The 21,596-nt window shown below is 43.9% G+C and overlaps 2 protein-coding genes across 12 annotated transcripts in view; both read right to left on the reverse strand.

Annotated features, from left to right (window-relative positions):
* Window positions 1–4,929, reverse strand: part of LOC137421477 (dual specificity protein phosphatase 12) — a 30,403-nt gene extending 25,474 nt beyond the window's left edge. For 4 of the 11 annotated variants that reach the window (XR_013622332.1, XR_013622329.1, XM_068107592.2 and 1 more), the window contains exons 1-2: window positions 4,826–4,925; window positions 193–957 (exon numbers count right to left, since the gene is read on the reverse strand). Coding sequence is in view for 7 of the 11 variants with exons in the window: in XM_068107592.2 (XP_067963693.2) it covers window positions 193–902 (710 nt within the window). In the remaining 4 variants the exon portion in view is untranslated. Of the gene's footprint in view, window positions 1–192; window positions 958–4,603 lie in introns of all 11 variants that reach the window. The other 7 variants (XR_013622330.1, XR_013622331.1, XM_068107589.2 and 4 more) reach the window with 7 other exon arrangements.
* Window positions 4,930–16,704: 11,775 nt separating this feature from the next.
* Window positions 16,705–21,596, reverse strand: part of DFFB (DNA fragmentation factor subunit beta) — a 31,267-nt gene continuing 26,375 nt past the window's right edge. The window contains exons 6-8 of the mRNA XM_068107583.2: window positions 21,200–21,300; window positions 20,082–20,316; window positions 16,705–19,612 (exon numbers count right to left, since the gene is read on the reverse strand). Coding sequence (XP_067963684.2) covers window positions 20,118–20,316; window positions 21,200–21,300 — 300 coding nt within the window. The 3' untranslated portion in view covers window positions 16,705–19,612; window positions 20,082–20,117. The remainder of the gene's footprint in view (window positions 19,613–20,081; window positions 20,317–21,199; window positions 21,301–21,596) is intronic.

The following is a 21,596-nucleotide window of genomic DNA, read 5'->3' on the forward strand; positions in this document are numbered from 1 at the left end:
AAAGTGTCACTGAAAAGGTGAAATGTTTTTTAAATGTCTTATTTTGTGAAGTGGAATCATCCGAGGATGGGAGAGAGGTCAGTCGGACGTAGAAAAGAAAAGCAGGAATCTGATACAGGAACGCACGTACTTTCGTAAACGGTTTCCTCAAAAAAAAAAACCCGACTCGGTATTAAATTATAGACGACTCACCAATGTACCAATATCCGGCCAGCACCGGCTAATGCTTGATCAATGTAATCCAGTGCCCCAGGAAGAACTCCCAACAGGTCTGCCCCTTCTTCATCCAATAGGAAGTAGAATGCTTGTGGAGGACAGGATGCAACAGCAGTTTCTTTGACATCGATTTGTAGTTTCTGCGGCTGTCTGTCGTCCACCACTGCATTGGCGTCAAAATCTACCAATAAAGGTTCAGTAAAATTACAGCACAACTCCCATCGTTCTTCAGAAGAGTCGTCTTTCTTGGTTTGTGGTCTCGCATGCAGGGAAGCTGCCAGGTCACCCAAAGGAACATCTGAAGAAAATGCGTGGGATACTGGAGACACTTGGGAGCAAGCTACGGAATGTTCTGCCAAATGTGTTTGGCAACACCTTGGCGCTTCAACCATCTTTTTTAGGTTGTGACTGGGGGACCTTCCTACAGACCTTCCAGACTTGTGCGATTGGTTGCTTACATGGTGTTCTTGATCCTCATCCTGCTTTTGTGTTTCTGGGGGTCTGTCTCCTGAGGCCTGGCATGGAGGAATGGATGACGACGGCAGGTCAGTAGGCTGAAGAGGTTCAATTCCAAGAGTGAGGATGTGAGACAACCGCAAAGAGGACACCAGTCGAGCGCAGAGTGCATGTTGGCGGGTTCCCAAAAAGAGGCCAGGCCTGACCTCCACAACACTTACTTCAGACATCACTGCAGGTAACACCAAGCCTCAGGTAGGGCCGTTTACTACTTCAGTCTTCATGCTTGCATACATATGCAGACAAGGGGAAAAAACAGACACCACAGATATTAAAGGACGAAACTCAAATATTGAATATGCAAACCAAGTCCATGGGCCTAAAACATGCTGCAAGATTGTAAACATTTTTACTATAATGCCTGATCATACAAAGTTTCGATAAATGAGTCAAGCCAGTCTTTATCTATACACTTAATTACTGAGATTATCTGAGAAAATGTTCTTGGAACTTCACAGAATTAACTTTACAGACCGACATCCATTTTGATCCAATTTGAAAACACCTTCACGCCTTACTCGTTTCCATAGCAACCGTTAGGCCCCAATTTAAACAACAAAACACAGGGATAATGCTAGGTTATAGCCGGCGAAGCCGGTGTTGTCAATGAACGCGTACGTATTATGTTGAAAAAACAGATTATGCTGGATCCCTTGGCTTGAGAATTTCGAAGCTTTGACGCACCAAATCGCTCAATGGAGGCCGCCATCTTTCGGATGCGGAAGTATGCATAACAAATTTGAAAAAGTTCCATAGGAGTTTGTTTCACCCGTCTTTGTTTGATTCACAATTTTATGCACCTCTAATTTGTAATTAAAATACTTTAAGACCAACCTCGGCCCGCACGGGCCTGGTTATCTTAAACGAAAATCGTCACCAAACACCGGAACCAATGAGATTCGAGCATTTGAAAAAATATTTCAAAAACCAAATCACTCAATGGAGGCTGCCATCTTCCAGATGCGGAAGTATGCATAACAAAATTGCGAAAAAGTTCAATAGGAGTTTGTTTCACCCGTCTTTGTTTGATTCACAATCTTATGCACCTCTAATTTGTAATTAAAATACTTTAAGACCAACCTCGTTATCTTCAACGAAAATCGTCACCAAACACCGGAACCAATGAGATTCGAGCATTTGAAAAAATACTTCAAAAAAGCTTATTACGCGTTTCAGAGGCTGAAAACGGCGTCAAATATTCTAAAATTGACGAAGAATTATTTTTTTAGAAATCTCTCGGCCGTAGGGGATAGTTTTTCACGGCTGGAAATATCCGAAGTTGAGACGGAATTCACCAAATTAATCAAGAAGTAAATTTTATCAATTTTAATCTCATCCAGAATGCAAATGGTGTCATTTTAGGTCTGAATTTGCGAAGTTTTGTGAGCTGACCAATCAGCAATCAGCTTGGGTCAGCCAATCAGCGCCATCGACACGGTTTGATTAAGGACAGTCACACATTGCCGTTGAAACGGCGCTATCGTCTGATCTGTCGGCACTGATCTTACTGCAAGCTAACTTCTTCTGGTGGAGGAAGCTGCAGTGCCCTGAGAGAACCAGTCCTGACAGCGACTGAAGTTAGAAGACTACACACATACTGTGAAAACGTATATTAAGCCCAGTTAAAATTTCTTAAAATAGGCCCTAAGCTAGCACATCATATAGTTACTTCCTTAAGCTTCTTGTGACATTTAGGCCAAGTAAAAAAAAAAAAAATGTTTCTCGTCCCCGCCCGCTTCCTTTTTGGTCGCCGCCTACTTTTATTTACTATTTAATACTATTTTTTTTTAATACATACTTGTTTTAAAAAAAATCGTTTTGCGAAGAAACTCGGTCTAAAACTTGCCGTCTCCGGGCGTTTGCTGATCGTATCTTGTGCATTGATGATCTGAACTATTATGGATCCCGCCCTCTAACGGAACTTCCTGGTTAATACATGCTAGGCTTAACGCAGACACCTTGTGCTAAAGACGGTCAATTCTCGCAGCGGTTGTGCACTGGGCAAGTGCAATTTACGTGTAAAAATCTTGCATTTCATACTTTTAATGGTACAAATTTTGAGTAGGGAATATGACGATATTCGTGTGTGTAAGCATACGTTCGTCGACAAAAGTTTTGAAGTCTTGGTTCGCAAGATCAGTTGTAGATGAGAAGCGAACGTTGAACGATCTGGTGTAGGTTGTACCACAGGCATACTACTCCTGAATGGTATATGTGCTGATTGAGATTAGTATTTATGTAAATGCACATAACATTAGGGTTATTTGCATGGCTTGATAAGTATGGTACATTTACATTTTTTTAAACCAAAGACAAATGAAATGTCTTGCCAAAATGTATAAATATTAAGTATACTGTTGGTTCCAGATACTGAATACTCCCAATATTAGCAAATGCTGGGTCGTTCAGTCCAGTACATGCTTGTACAAATATTATGCCTTGTTCTGAAAGTTTGGTATTCATACTTTGACATACATATTTATAACAGTGGCTCTTGTAAGTTTGAAGAAGAGAGAACTGAGAAGGAAAGAAAATCACAATTTCATTTTTTGCATAAGTAAAGCAGTGCATGGTTAGAATGTTTAAAATGGTTCTCACTTTATGGATGACATGTACAAGATTGACATAAGTCTCACTGGGATTTCTTACTTTAATATTTATAGAACAGACCATAAGATAGACCAAGTCCTATAGTCATTAGTTTCACTATGTGGGGGGAGGGCAAGCTGTTGATTAAACATATATTATTTAGTCCCACTTCTGGTTTTGTAAGAGGGAAGGATCAGCCTTCCAATGTAACTACAGTAGTTGTTTTTTAGGATTTCATCAATCTTTTGGTCTGTTCTCTGAGTAGTCCCCAATATGAACAATTCTAGTACTATTAGTGTATTATTGTGTATCTATCTATAATTCCAGTAATCTCTGTGTGTATGTCTGTGTGTCTGTGACCGCTGTTTCTCGACAACCACGGGTCCGATATACTTTAAACTTGCCAGGTATATTGCTGGGGACCCGAGGATGTGCCTTTTCAAGGTTTCATATTAATCGGACAAGTAGTTACCGAGCTATGGCGATTTATTTACCAAACTCCGCAAGCCGTTCGCTTTGGACCAAACCATTTCATGTAAATAGAGGGGGGGGATTGTCACCGTACTCGCAAGCCGTTCGCTTTGGATCAAACCATTTCATGTAAATAGAGGGGGGGGGATATAATTTTCGATATATATATAGTACGGGCATGCCCTAGTTTATATTAAACAAGGACACATACCAAATTTAAACATTGTCATTGTTTCTTTTTTGTTTTATTCAAATATAGTTTGTCCGGTGTAACACATGACATGTTCCATTGATCGATTCTATTCATATGCCATTTCAGTTAAAACATTTATTTATTTGCTAATTTGGAAATGAAATTGCAGGCCTTTCGGTAACAATCAACACTGGCATGTTTCACATTACATTGGACAAACTATAGAGTCTTTAAGTCAGCCACAGTGGTCATTCAATTCATGGCAGCCATCTTGGAAAAAAATAGCAAAAAAAATGAAAATAGTAAATAGTAATAGTAAAGTTTCAAAAAAGTCCGGACGAGAAACATTTTTTTTTTTTACTTGGCCTTATTGTATGTAGGTATTGGGGAGGACTGTCTGCTCTTCTCTTTTACCAAGTCTTACCAGGAACGGTACCTACTACACCTACCTACTACCAACTACCTAACCTACCGATGCCATCGTGATGGGTAAAATAGTGGCAAGAGGCTTTGGCTTCGCCGGCTCATTGAGGCTTTGCAGTCGGGTACGAGTAGGTGATGCCATTTACCAGTGTAAAATTAAAATGTAACGGTAAAATATGCGTTTATGGTACGTACGTTTATCTGCCACTGTACTGGTTTGTGACTTCACCTAAAGCACTTTATACAGTGAGGATAGCATATACTGTACAGCGTACAGTTACCTAAAGTGCCGTTTACTTTGAGACCAACGCACCACACGGAAATGGCTGATAGATCGAAGTGCGCGGAGTAAGAACAGGTTTTACACAAAAACACAAATGGGTCATTAACACGATGTTATGAGGTTATAAACAATACCGTGATAATTAATATAACTGTCGAAAACAGAGCGACGAAGAGGAAGGATCCAACGGACGAGTCGTGACGTACTTCCGGCTCTGCACACGCCCTCTCCCATGCCCACGTCCACGCCCACTTCCACGCCCATCCACATAGCGCCGCATTTAGCGATGAGTTCGTAGTCATAATGAATATCAACGGGCATCGTGTTTCGCGATCGAACTTACCTGAATTGTGGTTATCAAACTTACCTGAAATCTTACTTTGTTTTGGATTACGTATTTTAGACTATTCAAAATATTTCATGTTGTTGCAGGTAAACGAAAACTTCTTAAACTTAAAGTGTGGACGGAATAATAATTATCGTTTAGAATTAAAGTTATTCCGCTGGGACCAGGTGTTAATCTTTCTCCGTTCAGACAGATTATATGGATGAACGCAACACTGGTCCGCCATATTATATGGAGAAATAACCCAAACAATAACACAGATGAGAAACTCGAGACATTGGGGCAATAAACCTGGCGCTCACCTGGTAGTTTAAACAGTACACTGCACTGACTAAAGGTATTTTAAACCAATTTCAGTGGTTGCTAGAAAACAGGGCAGCATGTAGAATCATAATAACATAATCATAAGACTTTCTTTTTTTTTTGTATACAGAGTCGAGGCTCGTGAAAGAGCTAATATTTATCAAACAAACAAATCAAACAAACAAGCAAACAAAGTATATAAAAAGGGGAGCGGTCGACAAGATGGGGAGAGAAGGGGAGGAAGCACGCAAACACAACATTTGAGAGCAGGGACATCGGGAGATGTGAGGGAGGGAGAGGGCCTGGGGGGAGGCAGGATAGGTATAAAACGCAAGGACACCAAGGACTTCCAGGAAAAAAGTCGGCACCTCAAAAAAGTTGATTTGGGGTGAAATTAGCGGGGGTAGAAAAGATCAAGGTTTTGGATTGGGGAAGATAAGAGATGGTGGTGAACAGCCGTTTTAAAAACCTGGAGGGAGGAGTGGGATTGAAGAGAGTGAGGGAGTTTGTTCCAGAGGCGGGAGAAAAGAGGAATGAAGGAGTGAAGGTGAGCAGAGAGTCTTGATTTTGGCAGTTTAACCATAAGAGGGTTGCAGGCAGATCTTGTGCGACCTGCAGGAATATTTGCAGGACAGAGCCCAGAGAGAGCTGGGGGAGCAAGGCCGGAGAGGAGTCGGTAGAATACGGAAAGACCACCAACCTGCCTGTGGTGAGTAAGTGAAAGGCCCTCGGAGATAGCTTCATCGCAGGAGATTCCAATGATTCTGAACGCTTTGGTTTCAACAGCGTGAAGACGAGCTAGGTGTGAGGCAGGAGCACCAGCCCAGAGGGGAGAGCAGTATTCCATTGAGCTGCGGATGAAAGCCTTGTATGTGGTGAGGAGCTCAGGTGTGCCAAGGAAGGACTTCGCACGACGGAGGATGCCCAGTCGGCGATTGGCTTTGGAGGCCAGATTTGAAATGCGGTTTTCCGAGGAAAGGTCATGGCAGATAGTGAGACCCAAAAGCTTGAGTGACAGAACTTCTTGGAGAGGATTTTTCAGAAAGTAGATGGGAGGGTTGTCCAGTCGATCTTTTCGGAGAGACATCGTAAGAGTGTGAGATTTGTCAGGATTGAAAGACATGTTCCACTTGTTAGCCCAGTCTGTGATTTTGTCCAGGTCTGCAGGGAGTGAGGAGGCTGCAGACTGTCGATCTGAGGGATGAGGAATGGAGCGGCAGGGAGTGGAGTCATCAGCAAAGAGATAGAGAGGATTTTCAAGAGAGTCAGAGAGATCATTGATGAAGACCAGAAAAAGCACAGGGCCCAGAACACTGCCTTGGGGAACTCCAGCCTGAACAGGAGGAGGAGATGAGAGAAACCCATTCAGGGCCACACGTTGACTACGACTAGATAGGAAGTCCGCCAGCCATGCGTGGAGATTTCCATGGATACCAAAGGAGGAGAGTTTGGTGAGCAGAGCGGGGTGCCAGACCGTATCGAAGGCACGTGATATGTCGAGGGAGACGGCTCTAATTTCCTGTTTGGCATTGAGGACCTCCATCCATTGTTGAGACAGCAGAAGCAGCATGTCCAGAGTAGAGTGACCTGGTCTGAAACCAAATTGATGATCAGAGATCCAGACTTTAAAGCCTTTAAATAAACAAACAAAAAAATACCTATTTTGGGGGGCAAATCCCCCTTCCCCCCCTCCCACGCTCCCCCCCTCACTCTCCCCCAGGGCCGTCTTAACAGCATTGTAGGCCCTGGGCAAAGCAATGTTCTGGGATCCTACCCAGCTAACATAACACCGTTGGGCCAACGTTGGCTGGGCTATAGTTTTTGACGTTGGTCCAACGTAAGTGCTGACGTTGCTCCAACGTTGGGCCAACGGTGTTGTGTTAGCTGGGTACCCATCCTTCAGGGAAATTAGTTTGCTCTACACCGCAGGGAGAGTAGGAATGCTGCTTGCATTCGTTTCGAAGTTCACCGTAATCAAGGTGTTCATGGTGCACATTAGCCAATTTTTCTCACTTTTTGTTTAGCTCATCAGAATCGATTGTTTTCAATTGACCGCAGAAGGAAATAAACAGATTTCCAATCCATTTGTAGGTGGATTTCCCATCTTCTGCACGTTTTGTCAGGTCAGAGTTCAGAGAGTCCAGAATAGAGAGGAATGTTTCCACCTTGAATTTTTCACTTTTGTGCAGAAATATCTTTTCCGCTGATCCATCATATCTAGTAAGACGTACACTTCGCTTTCGTTCACGTTTGATTGCAACGCTATAATCCCAATCTGGACACCTACTTTTGGCCTTCAGTTCAATCCACTTGTACAGGTACGCTTCATTTCTGCTCAAGGAATTGTCCACCTGGAAAGAATGATTTGGGGGGGGGGGCAAGCCCCCCTCCCACTTAGACCAGCTTAGACCCAAATTTTTCCAATGCCTTGAACAAACTTTGGTACATCACGGATGATGAAGGTTGTGGTGACGTTTCATCAAAATTGTGTGTGTACGTTCTGAGAAAAAAGCAAATACTTATTTCGGGGGGCAAACCTCCCCCCTTAAACCACCTTAGACACCTACTTTTTTAATGCCAGGAACAAACTTTGGTATATCACCGGTGATGAAGAATGTGGTCAAGTTTCATCGAAATTGTTTGTGTAGTTTCAGCGGAAAAAGCAAATTCCTAATTTGGGGGGGTCAACCCTGGATCCACTTTGACCCCAGTAAACCCCCTTAGACCCTAATTTTTCCAATGTCTTGAACAAACATTGGTACATCAGGGATAATGAAGGTTGTGGTGACGTTTCATCAAAATTGTGTGCGTCGGTTCTGAGAAAAAAGCAAATACCTATTTTGGGGGGCAACCCTCCCCCCCGCCCCCCCCCCCCACACAGAAGGGTGTAAATAAGTCTTTCAGTATTTTAAAAGATTTAACTATTGTTGAATTGAAATCGGGAGTTTGTTCCAAAGCATTGAGACAATTGATTAAAAGGAACTATATCCCGCCTTTTTGTGGAATCCTTACTATAATTAATTCACGGATCGGAGTTTGTCACACTACTCCTCCTACAGTTCTGGGCCGATTACATCCAGACTTTCTCTACATAGGATCAGTATCACCCCAATTAGTGTATCGTGGTGTTTTGATCTTTCCCGGTAGTCTTGGAGGGGTGAGAGACGCCAATTCTCTATGTAAATGTGTATCGTGTGTCGCCACCTCCAGGTGGGAGAGGGTATTACAACTCCCACACTTTACAGTCCAGTATTCCCGTCCCCATGTTTTCCAGTGCAGTGAGGTGGTTTAACTTATAAGCAGTAATAACTTGAAAGTGTGAAGACTTATTACAACAATATTATGCGATATTTCAAAACGTTGTGGACGGTTTATGCCAAAACTAGGTGGATGAGTTGTTTGGGTGACAAGAACAAGCTCATTACATTTTGATTCAAGTCCGCATTCAGATCCGGCCTATTGTGGAATACAATATGCAAACTAATCATCCTGGCGGAGGTATGCGCTCTTCCGAGTGCCGTTCTAGTTTTAATTTGTCAACCTATTAAAATACTTTATTTTTTTTGTATACTGAATCGAGGCTCGTGAAAGAGCTAACATTTACTTCACAAACAAATCAACCAGACAAACAAAATACACAAAAGGAGGGAGCGGAAGACAAGATGGGGAGAGAAGGGGAAGCACACAAACACAACATCCGAGAGCAGGGAGATGTGTGGAAGGGAGAGGGCTTGGGGGGAGGAGGCGTGGGAAGGGAGGGGGGGGGGGGGAGGGAGAAGTATAAAACACAAGGACACCAAGGACTTCCAGGACAGAAGTTGTCCGTCCGTCTGTCCATCCGTACATCCATAACGGCTAAACCTTGATTTTCTCAGTTACCACATGTCCGAGTGAGACAAAACCTTCAGGATAGGAGCGACTCCCATGTAGAATGTTTTTGTGATAATTGTGACTGACGACAGTCACGTGTTATGGCAACCATTTTGGATTAAATGCAAATGATGAAAAATAATTATCGGAAACCACTGAATGGAAAAATTTGAAACTCGGCACAATGTCAAGTACTCCCAAAGGGGAACAAAAGCATGATAATGATGCCATCATCGGTGAAGTGGTATACCAGCCATAAATATTTTAATCAAATGCCTTATCCTAAAAATCTGAAATTGCATGCACATTATCCATGACACGGTTGTATTGAAATATTAAACTTATGACATCATAGGTCACATGGTTTGGCAACCATATTGGATTTAACCTAAAACCCTAAAAAAGCATCTTCTCCCAAACCACTGAAGCGATTGACTCGAAACTTTACACGTGTCATCAACTATGCATGGCGATTAAAAGTTGATCACGAAAACGTCATCGGTCACATGGTGTGGCAGCCATATTGGATTGAAGGAGAATATTAAATAATTATATCTCAGAAACCACTTACCTATCGATGCGAAACTTTACAAATACCATCTAACACCATTACTACATATGGTTTTAAAATGATGACGTAGGTCACATGGTTTGGCAGCCATCTTAGATAGAAAAACGAACCTTATCTGATCCACACGAAACTTCACAAACGTGATCCGCCACCCATACATTTCCAGAGTGTCCATTTTTGATGTCATATGTCACTTGGTTTGGCAGCCATATTAGCTTGAAAGCTGATTTTTTTTAAAAACCCTTCTTTGAAACCGCTTCACCAATCGTTGTGAAAAATATGTCCTGTGGTAAAAATGTGATACTTGAGAACAGCTGAAGGGATTAAAATCAAACTTGTTTATTTTTAGGACAGTCAATGAGGGCATCTACCCGTTTTCACGGGCAGGGACTACGCGGAGGCATATTGGCGACGCAGTCGCATTGCTCTAGTTTTTTCCATGCATTCTAGAATTTATTTTAAAATATTTTACGTGAAGTCTGATGGTGCACTTTCAGAAGCAATGAGAATGAATGGGTTAAACTTTTATTCCTCCAAGATCTGTGGTTCCAAACAAGGGACCACAGAGGGTGAAATGGGGGTGATCCAGGGGGGAAAAAAAGAAAAAAGGAAATGTACTCGTTTCAGAGAGGGGGAAGGTGGAAACACAGGCTGAACACTTCAACAAGGTTTTGAATAGTGAACAATGACAGACAAAATTAAGAAAGAAAGGGAGGTCTCTGCGCATGCGCAAGATTGGAGGTCTCGTCTCTTCAAAGCTGTCCATGCGGCACGCTTTCGAAGTTAAGTATCTTTTCACAATTGTGTTTTTGTCGAAACTGTATCTTTCTCTCGGTGTATGTACCTATTGGGGTGTCTTTAATAGTATTATTGGTGTTGGTTTTTCATACCTGTGTGTACTGAATCGAAAGCGTGTACTGAATCGTCGGTCTTTCGTATCGTGTATTCTGAGGCCTAGTGTAGTAGGCTACCGTGTCCGACCTTGGCTTGAGGCTTTGTTCTTGTCTCAGCGGTTCTTCGATCGCGCTGCAATTCCTTTCTGGTCTCTGTTTTTCCCGATCTTTTCACTCCATACTTCCTTGGTTTAAAATCTCCTCAAAAAAAAAAAAAAAAAAAAAAAAAATTCCCTTCTCTGTTCTTATTCGTTTATTCGTTGTTCTTATTTGTTCGTTCGTTCTTCGACCACGTTGTTTGCGATCACGTGATCACGTTGTTAAAAAATGTCTAATCTGTCCCCTGAAGAACTGTATTCTGTCATATTCGATAACACCTTTTTCTTCTTCTTCTATAAAAAGATGCTTTCGACTTGCTCACCAAATCTATTCATTCCAAAAAAAAATTCCATCTCTTATAGTGCATCTTTCATTCATTCCCTAAACTCTCCAGCACTCCACCCATCCATCAGCGTCCTCAAACGTATTTTTGACTCGAATGTCTCAAGAAACTCATTTTGCAATAAATGTTCGTTTCCCATTAATCGTACACTTTTCAAAATCCAATCTCACCCCTCCCCTCCAAATCTTCCCCATCACCCCTCCCCTCCAAATCTTCCCCAACACCCCTTCCCTCCAAAACTTCCCCATCACCCCTTCCCTCCAAATCTTCCCCATCACCCCTCCCCTTCAAAACTTCCCCATCACCCCTCCCCTCCAAATCTACCCCTTTGCCCCTCCCCTCCAAATCTTCCCCATAACCCATCTCTTTCAAATTTTCCCCCTTGCCCCTCCCCTCCAAATCTTCCCCATCACCCATCCCTTTCAAATCTTCCCCCTTGCCCCTCCCCTCCAAATCTTCCCCATCACCCCTTCCCTCCAAAACTTCCCCATCACCCCTCTTCTCCAAAAGTTCCCCATCACCCCTCCCCTCTAAATCGACCCCTTTGCCCCTCCCCTCCAAATCATCCCTATCACCCATCTCTTTCAAATCTTCCCCCTTGCCCCTCCCCTCCAAATCTTCCCAATCACCCATTCCTTTCAAATCTCCCCCCACACCCCTCCCCTCCGAGACTCTCTCTCGCTCCTCCCCTCCTAGACTCCCCTCTCACCCCTCCTCCTCAAAGCGTCCTCCCCGCTTCTTCCCCCTTCCAACTTTCACCTTCATCTCCCTCAACCTTCTGCCTCACTCTTCCCCCTCGTCAAATAACACCTCACTGCACCTCACCCAATCACCATCAAACCTTTTGTCTGCCCCATTCTTCCCTTTCTCCAAGCTATTCTGTAATCTCTGACACACCTTCAACAGCTCTCCCTACTGTTACGGATCCCGGATTTAGAGGAGTTACTATTCATGTCATTGCTTATTAATGTTTATTCTATTAAAGGTTGTTGTGGTTAAAGGGTTAGAGAGGCTCCGGATAACAGGAGACCGGAAACGGGATAGTGAACCGGAAGAAGAAAAAAGACACGAGGTGCGGGAGAAGCGGCGATCTTCCTCTTCCTCGCCCAGCTCCGACGCGAGCGGTGTCGATATTGAGCAGCGTGGGGGACGCTGCGTTTGAAAGCCCGTCTGGCGAAAGGAGTTACCTGCGCGGGGTAATTACCGATTACACGTCAAGTTGCCGTGGGTTCGTGCACGGAACCAAGCGTCCGGCACAGTTCGCCTCGACGTCTACAAGGACGTGTACGGGTCGCACCTTGGGCCTCGCGCGCTTTGCCAGCCGCGCTTTGCTTTTGCCCGCTTGGCTGTGCAAGGAGGAGGGCGCTGCAGCAGTTGTTCCCGGTATGTGACGTGCACGTTTGGAGCACGTCAGCCAGGGGTCCATTCAACCACCTGTGTGCGGAGAAGTCGACCTTCACCTTGGCCAGGAGGGGCCCAGAGACATTGTGAGGGACAGTGACCATTGAGGGGTCGTGAGTGGGGAAAGGGGGGACATACATGAGATGGCCATCTTAGTAATATTGGTGATTGATTAATTGATGGTTGTTGATTGATTGGGGAATATATTATTGATGAATCCGGATCCTTGGTGTGGGGTTTCTTATTGACTTGAATTGTTGTGTCTTTCATATTGATTGCGTTACGAAGGCGTATAAATCATAGATCTTTCCGGCGGAGTTCCTCTCACGGTCCGGGGGTCACCGAGACCAGGTAGTCACCGGGAGGACCACGTAACACTACCTCTTCCTCCTCTTCCACATCTTACCCTACCCCCCCCCCCCCTGTTCTGTATCCGATGCTCCCCCTTCCTCTTCCTTAACAATATGGACCTCAAACATCCGGGGCCTTCGCTCAAACTTGTCTGATCTCTCCATACAGGTTGCTTCTGACAAACCAGAAGTGATCTGCTTAACAGAAACTTTCCTCCTTCATGATGTCTCTGATTCCTTGGTATCTCTCCCAGGTTACTCCCTCCTCCGGTATGATAGACCTGAGCCTCGTCCTGGAGGTGGGGTTGCTATCTTTATAAAAAACTCTCTTCCTCACTCGCCCTGCACTGCCCTCTCTCCACCTCACCCCCAGGAATACCTTTGGCTAAGGCTTCCCCTTCGCTCCCACCTTTTGTTCATATGTGTGTTGTACCGTCCACCAAACAGTGATGACTCCATCTACATCTCGCTGTCTGAGAATATGGACCAACTTCTATCTACCCATCCCAACTCTCTCTTCCTTATATGTGGTGATTTCAACTGTCACCATGCCAGTTGGCTGGGTGTGGGTACCTCTCTCACCAGCCATGGCTCTTCAGCAAAGGACTTCTGTGACTCACTGGGACTGACACAATCTGTCAATTTCCCGACCCGGATTTCAGTCAACGGAGCATCTTCTCTTCTGGACTTGGTTATGACTAACTTCCCTGAAAATGTCTGCTGCTCTTCTTCTGCTCCAATCGGCTCTTCTGATCATGTGCTTGTTAAAGTGGACATCTCTCTGACCATTCTCAGAGAGCCACCTCAGCGTCGATGAGTCTGGCATTTCACTCAGGCCAACTGGCACGGTCTTCAAGCAGCCATCAATCATCTGGACTGGTCTCCCATCTCTACCGCCTCTGACATCAACTCATCCTGGGAATTCTTCCAAAGTAAATTGCTCTCTCTCATGCACAGATTTATCCCATCTCGTCTTCAGTTGTCATACCCTTCCTCCCGTCCATGGTACACGGAATCTTGTGGTGAGGCCATTGCCCAGAAACAACTTGCTTTCGTCAACTGGAAAGCAAATCCAACGGAAGGAAATCTCATTTCCTTTCACAAAGCCCGAAACAAGTGTGTGTCCACCCTCAGGAGAGCCAGGAAACAATATCTCTCCGTTCTCAGGACCGAACTCTCTTATCTGTCTCCCTCTTCCAAATCCTGGTGGCGTCTGGTCAAATCTGTTTCTGGTGTTTGTTCCCCCTCCATCCCCTCCCTCACCTCAAATGGCCACACGGCTGACTCCGCACGTGAAAAAGCTGAATGCCTCAACTCTGTGTTTGCCTCTAAATCTTGTGTCCCAAACCCATCCCTCTCTGTACCCACCGTACCCAGTCGTACCCAGCTGCTCCTGGACTCTGTGTCCTTTCCTCCTGACAAGGTGGAAAAGTTTCTGTCAACCCTCGACTCGGATTCTGCAACTGGACCTGACGGCATCAGCCCACGGGTCCTAAAATCCTGTTCTTCCGCTCTTTCACTCCCTCTCTCTGTTCTCTTCACCCTCTCTTTTGCTCAAGGTCATCTTCCATCTGCTTGGAAATCTGCCAACATCACCGCTTTGCACAAAAAAGGTGCAAAAACAGATCCCAGCAACTACAGACCAATCAGCCTTCTCCCAATTATCAGCAAAGTCATGGAATCCATCATTGCTTCAGATATGAAATCTTTCCTCTTCTCCAATGGCTTGATCTCTGATCATCAATTTGGTTTCAGACCTGGACACTCTACTCTGGACATGCTGCTTCTGCTTTCACAACAATGGATGGAGGTCCTCAATGCCAAACAGGAAATTAGAGCAGTCTCCCTTGACATATCACGTGCCTTCGATACGGTCTGGCACCCCGCTCTGCTCACCAAACTCTCCTCTTTTGGTATCCATGGAAATCTCCACGCATGGCTGGCGGACTTCCTCTCTAGTCGTAGTCAACGTGTGGCCCTGAATGGGTTTCTCCCATCTCCTCTTCCTGTTCAGGCTGGAGTTCCCCAAGGCAGTGTTCTGGGCCCTGTGCTTTTTCTGGTCTTCATCAATGATCTCTCTGACTCTTGAAAATCCTCTCTATCTCTTTGCTGATGACTCTACTCTCTGTCGCTCCATTCTTCATCCCTCGGATCGGCAGTCTGCAGCCTCCTCACTCTCTGCAGACCTGGACAAAATCACAGACTGGGCAAACAAGTGGAACATGTCTTTCAATCCTGACAAATCTCACACTCTTACGATGTCTCTCCGAAAAGACCGACTGGACAACCCTCCCATCCACTTTCTGAATAATCCTCTCCAAGAAGTTCTGTCACTCAAGATTTTGGGTCTCACTATCTGCCATGATCTTTCCTGGGAAAACCACATTTCAAATCTGGCCTCCAAAGCCAGTTGCCGACTGGGCATCCTCCGTCGTGCGAAGTCCTTCCTTGGCACACCTGAGCTCCTCACCACATACAAGGCTTTCATCCGCAGCTCAATGGAATACTGCTCTCCCCTCTGGGCTGGTGCTCCTGCCTCACACCTAGCTCGTCTTCACGCTGTTGAAACCAAAGCATTCAGAATCATTGGAATCTCCCGCGATGAAGCTAACTCCAAGGGCCTCTCACTCACTCACCGCAGGCAGGTTGGTGGTCTGTCTGTCTTCTACCGACTCCTCTCTGGCCTTGCCCCCCCAGCTCTCTCTGGGCTCTGTCAAGCAAATATTCCTACAGGTCGCACAAGATCTGCCTGCAACCCTCTTGTGGTTAAACTGCCAAAATCAAGACTCTCTGCTCACCTTCACTCCTTCATTCCTCTTTTCTCCCGCCTCTGGAACAAACTCCCTCACTCTCTTCAATCCCACTCCACCCTCCAGGTCTTTAAAACAGCTGTTCACCACCATCTCATATCTTCCCCCATCCAAAACCTTGATCTTTTCTACCCCCGCTAATTTCACCCCAATTCCACTTTTTTGAAATACCAACTTCTGTCCTGGAAGTCCTTGGTGTCCTTGGTGTCCTTGTGTTTTATACTTCTCCCTCCCACCCCCCCCCCCCTTCCCACGCCTCCTCCCCCCAAGCCCTCTCCCTTCCACACATCTCCCTGTTCTCAAATGTTGTGTTTGTGTGCTTCCCCTTCTCTCCCCATCTTGTCTTCCGCCCCCTCTTTTTATATATTTTGTTTGTGTGGTTGATTTGTTTGTGAAGTAAATGTTAGCTCTTTCACGAGCCTCGATTCAGTATACAAAAAAAAGAAAAAAAGAAAGAAAAAAAATTTTATGTTCCAGAAAGAGTATCTATCTTTGAGATATATACATGGCATCATCAAAATAATCTTTCTCAAAAATAAACATTGACATCATTGTTGAGACCCTGATAAAGATACTTTGACCATTCCTGAATAGCTGCCTGTATCGATACAGTTTGGCTACTGATACAGTTTGGCTACCGATACAGTTTAGCTACCGATACAGTTTGGCTACTTATACAGTTTGGCCATTAAATGTAATTTCAAACTACCAATAAGTATTTACAGACATCACAATTTGCCACTTTTAAACCCACGCCAGATCGTTTTTATATTAAACCACTAAGATAAAATTAAAATAATTCATTCATGTACAGTGGTCTGCAAAAGTATTCTGCCCTCCTCCCCCCCCCCCACCCCTCCCCCCGGCCCTCCAACGTTTTCACATTTTCATATCACCTGAATCTATTAGTCTTGATCCAAAGGGGATGTGAGTTTTGCAATGCCTGTGTGTGAATCCACATCTATATTTATTCACTTTAAAATTTTTTTTCCTGTAACCGCTTGTTTTATCGATGCAAAACTTTAAGCATATTCATGGAGAATATTTTATTGCCAACTCTGACATAATAGGTCACATGGTATGGCAGCCATATTGAATTAAAGGAAAAAACTTGTACATCATTTTCTCTGAAACCGCTCAATGGGAAAAAAAAAAAATGGAAACTTTGCACATGTCATCAACTTCCGTATATAGGGACGTATATAGGGTAGAACTCCTCATGTTTGGTTTGGTGTTGGCTTAGCGGTTTGGGCGCAGGCTTGGGATCCTAGGATCCTGAGTTTGAATCCCGGGCCGATCGCTGAATTAACGCCAGGGGGGTTGACTCAGCCTGTCATCCCTCCGAGGTCGCCAAATTGAGTACCAGCTTGCTGGGATGAATGATCCCAGTGTGTACCTCAATTTAGAATAGGTACACCGTATCCCTGTGCATCGTAAGAGGCGACTGAGGGTTGGCGTCAGGAAGGGCATCCAGCCATAAAAACATTGCCTCAAAAAGGGAACCATGAGGTCATGGGGCCCGCAAGGCTAACACCCGCTCTAGTGGGGGAAAATGGCCTTAAAACGATCATTCATTCATTCATTGTATATAGTATATAGGGTGATTACGCCAACATCATCAGTCAAGTGGTATGGCAGCCATAATTGGTTGAACTGAAATCCTTTTCTAAAAATGTGAAACTTCATATATCTGATTTATGACCCAGTGTGAGTTAAGAATTAATAACCCTGGTGTTGGGCTAGCGGCTAGCTTAGGATCCTGGGTTTGAATCCCGGTCGATCGCTGAATTAACGCCAGGGGGGTTGACTCAGCCTGTCATCCTTCCGAGGTCGGCTAATTGAGTACCAGTTCACTGGTAATTCCCTGCTTGTCGTAAAAAGGCGACAAACAGGGTTGGCGGCAGGAAGGGCATCCGGCCGTAAAAACATTGCTTCCAAAAGGGGACCAAAAAAACAACAACAACCACGGTCCCCGAAAAGGCCAATCCCCGCTTTGCGGGGAAAAATGGCCTCTAAACGGTGTTTTTTTTTTGTGAGTTAAGAATTAAATTTATGACATTTATTAAGCATGCCAGGAAACTATATGACATAATAGGGTGCATGGAAGATTATGGGTATATGGACCATAACAGTAGCATGTTCAGTTAATGATGGCTTTTCGTTCAGAATGAATGCGTGAGGTGAGAATATGCGTTATATGAGTGCCATACTTGTTTCATAATGCTTTGAAATCTAAGTTAAAATATACAGTCTTCACAAACTACTCCAAAGTGATAAAGCTAAACAATGCAGATAAAATGTGAATAAGTTAAATTAACAGAGAAAATAAAATGATTCTCCATTGCATAGGTATTCAACCCCTTTACCTGATTAACCCCAAATCACTTCAGGAGCAAATTATTTGTTTGAAAGGTTACAAAATAAGTGTAATAGGTTTTACCTTTATGTAATCAGTGGTTTCATTTAAAAATTAAGTTCACCAATTTATCTAAGGAGTTTAAAGGTGCAACTAACTTGGTCACCCAACAAGACAAACATGAAGACCAAGGAACTTTCCAAAGAAGTCAGACATAAAGTGTTGGAGAAGCACCATTCAGGAGAGGGTTATAATAATATTTAAAAGTCACTCATTATCCCTTTGAGTATGGTGAAATCCATCATGAAGAAGTGGAAGACGTATCATACCACCCAGACTCAACTGAGATCAGGTCGCCCATGCAAACTCAGCAGCTGGGCAAGCAGGAGACTGGTTCGGGATGTTACTGGAGATCCAATCTGCAAGGCTTTATGTCTGAGAAGGGGGTCAGTGTTCATCAATCTGCAATATCCTGTTCCATTCACAAAGCTGGCCTCTATGCACAGGTGGCAAGAAAGAAGCCATTACTGAAAAAGATGCATCTAAAAGTTTGTATGGGGTTTGCAAAAAAAGCATCTTAATGATACTGCAGGTATGTGGGAAAAAGTTTTGTGGTCAACCAAGAAGTTTTTGGTCTAAATTCAAAGTGTTACGTCTAGTGCAAGCCTCACACTGCACATAACACCATCAACATAATCCCTACTGCCAAGCATGGTGGTGGCAGCATCATGTTATGGGGCTGTTTTTCATCAACAGGGACTGGCAAGCTTGTCGAGGTAGAAGGGACAATGGATGGTGCAAAGTACAGGATAATCCTTGATGAAAACCTGCTTGAGTCAGTCATGATTCTGAAACTGAGTAAGGGGTTCACATTTCCGCAGGAGAATGATCCGAAGCACAAAGTTAAAGCGACACTAAAGTGGCTGAAATAGAAGAAAATAAATGGTCTTGAGTGGCCCTGTCAAAGTCCTGACTTGAACCTAAATTAATATTTATAACAATAGCAGTACAAATACATAATACACACCTAACAAGTATACAAATACATGATACGTACCTACCAAGTGTACAAATACATGATACACACCTGCCAAGTTTACAAATACATGATACACACCTGCCAAGTGTACAAACACATGATACACACCAGCCAAGTGTGCAAACACATGATACACACCAGCCAAGTGTACAAATACATGATACACACCAGCCAAGTGTACAAATACATGATACACACCTGCCAAGTTTACAAATACATGATACACACCTGCCAAGTTTACAAATACATGATACACACCTATAAAATGTACAAATACATGATACACACCTAACAAGTATACAAATACATGATACGCACCTGCCAATTGTACAAATACATGATACACACCTGCCAAGTGTACAAACACATGATACACACCTTCCAAGTTTACAAGTACATGATACACACCTGCCAAGTGTACAAACACATGATACACACCTGCCAAGTGTACAAATACATGTTCCGCACCTGTCAAGTATAAAAACGTTTGTGTCGTTTTTTTTTTTGTTTCTCATAATTTTATCATATGGGATAAAATTATCTATCTATAATTCCAGTAATCTCTGTCTGTCTGTCTGTACGTTTGTTTGTCTGTGACCGCTGTTTCTCGACAACCACGGGTCCGATATACTTTTAACTTGCCAGGTATATTGCTGGGGACCCGAGGATGTGCCTTTTCAAGGTTTCATATTAATCGGACAATTACTTACCGAGCTATGTCCAAAAAACGATTCAACCAATCAGAGAGCAGCGAACGATCGCGTGTGCCGGCGTTGCGAATGGACCAAACCATTCCATGTAAATAGAGGGGGGGGTTCTGTGGTCGTTGCGAATGGACGAAACCATTTCATGTAAATAGAGGGGGGGGATTGTCACTGTACTCGCAAGCCGTTCGCCGTTCGCTTTGGCGTTGCGAATGGACCAAACCATTTCATGTAAATAGAGGGGGGGGATATAATTTTAGATAGATATATAGTACGGGCATATATATAGTACGGGCATGCCCTAGTATTGTCAAATGTCGTAAATGGAGCCATTCATGATATCAATTCATTTTGTATATCTGCTGCCGATCTAACCCTAGGTTATGGTTCTGCTTGTCATGGCAAGAAGGAGCAACAAGCTTCAAGTTTCCACGGCCTATCAGCAGGTCTCCAAAATATTCCTCATTCACCCGTTGTCCATTCGGGCAGTTCCAAACTGCGGTCTGGAACTCTGGAATCACCATCCGGCCCTTCTCAATCCTTCATGCACAAAAAAAATTAAACATTGAAAACATATAAATCGCCAAGAAATACAAGTACGATGTATTACTTTTTTATGTGCACTGTATTTGTAATCTTAAAGCATGAATAATTAAATAATCATAAAGCTTCCCTTCAAGTGCACTTTCACATAGCAGACTGCTTATCTGGAAGGTACTGTAGAAAGTTGCAAGCAAGAAATATTCCTCATGTATAAAAACTGAAATTATTTCTCTTTATTCAATTTCTAACATTAATGGAGGTGTTGCAATGGCTTAGCGGCTATGGTGCCAGCTTAGGATCCTAGGATCCTGGGTTCGAATCCCGGTCGATCGCTGAATTAACGCCAGGGGGGTTGACTCAGCCTGTCATGCCTTCCGAGGTCGGCTAATTGAGTACCAGTTCACTGGTAATTCCCTGTGGGTCGTAAAAGGCGACAAACAGGGTTGGCGGCAGGAAGGGCATCCGGCCGTAAAACATTGCCTCAAAAAGGGGACCAAAAAACAACAACAACCACGGTGCCCGAAAAAGGCCAACCCCCGCTTTGCGGGGAAAAATGGCCTCTGAAGGTGGTTTTTTTTTTGGTTTTTTTTAATGGAGGTGTTGCAATGCAAATCACGCACACACAACACACGACTTGACTTCACCGAGGACATGGAGCATAAATCTCCCTCCTACACCCCCAATGCCAAACCGGATTGCCAGCAAAACCTCAGCCCCCCCCCCCCCCCAAAAAAACAACCTTTAATGCCTGGTTTATCTGATAGCGATCGAATGCTATGACCAAATAATTGGAGCCAATTCCACCATGCCTGCCACCAAAAGTAGTCATGAATAATTAAGTCGCATCACAAAAAATTAAAGGATGTGTCTGTTACATCACCTATGATCCAGGTTCCAGGTGCTGAACAGTACCCGTTTCTCCCAGCTGGCATATGGGTTGATTGAGTGTACTAAGACGCACCTTGGACTGTTGAATTTGCCCTGCATACAAAAGTCATTAATGGGCTATGACTTAGACTTAGAGATTACAATATACTGTACAGGGTATACTTTCTACAATATACTTTCTTATGAAAGCAAAAAATGAATAAAACCCCAACAACTCCTCAATTAGTATTTGTTTAATTAATTGTCACGTTAGATAAATAGTTAATGCAGTCTGACCCACCCCCTTCCCCCTCGAAGATGATAAAACAGTTGGTAAAAGTTCATTGCGTTCAATTACTATTAGGTTTCCCCAAGGATCACCCCCAAATGAAGTCGAAATTGGCAGAAAA

This window comes from Myxine glutinosa, chromosome 2 (genome assembly GCF_964187855.1).
Source record: "Myxine glutinosa chromosome 2, kmMyxGlut1.1, whole genome shotgun sequence".
NCBI lineage: Eukaryota > Metazoa > Chordata > Myxini > Myxiniformes > Myxinidae > Myxine > Myxine glutinosa.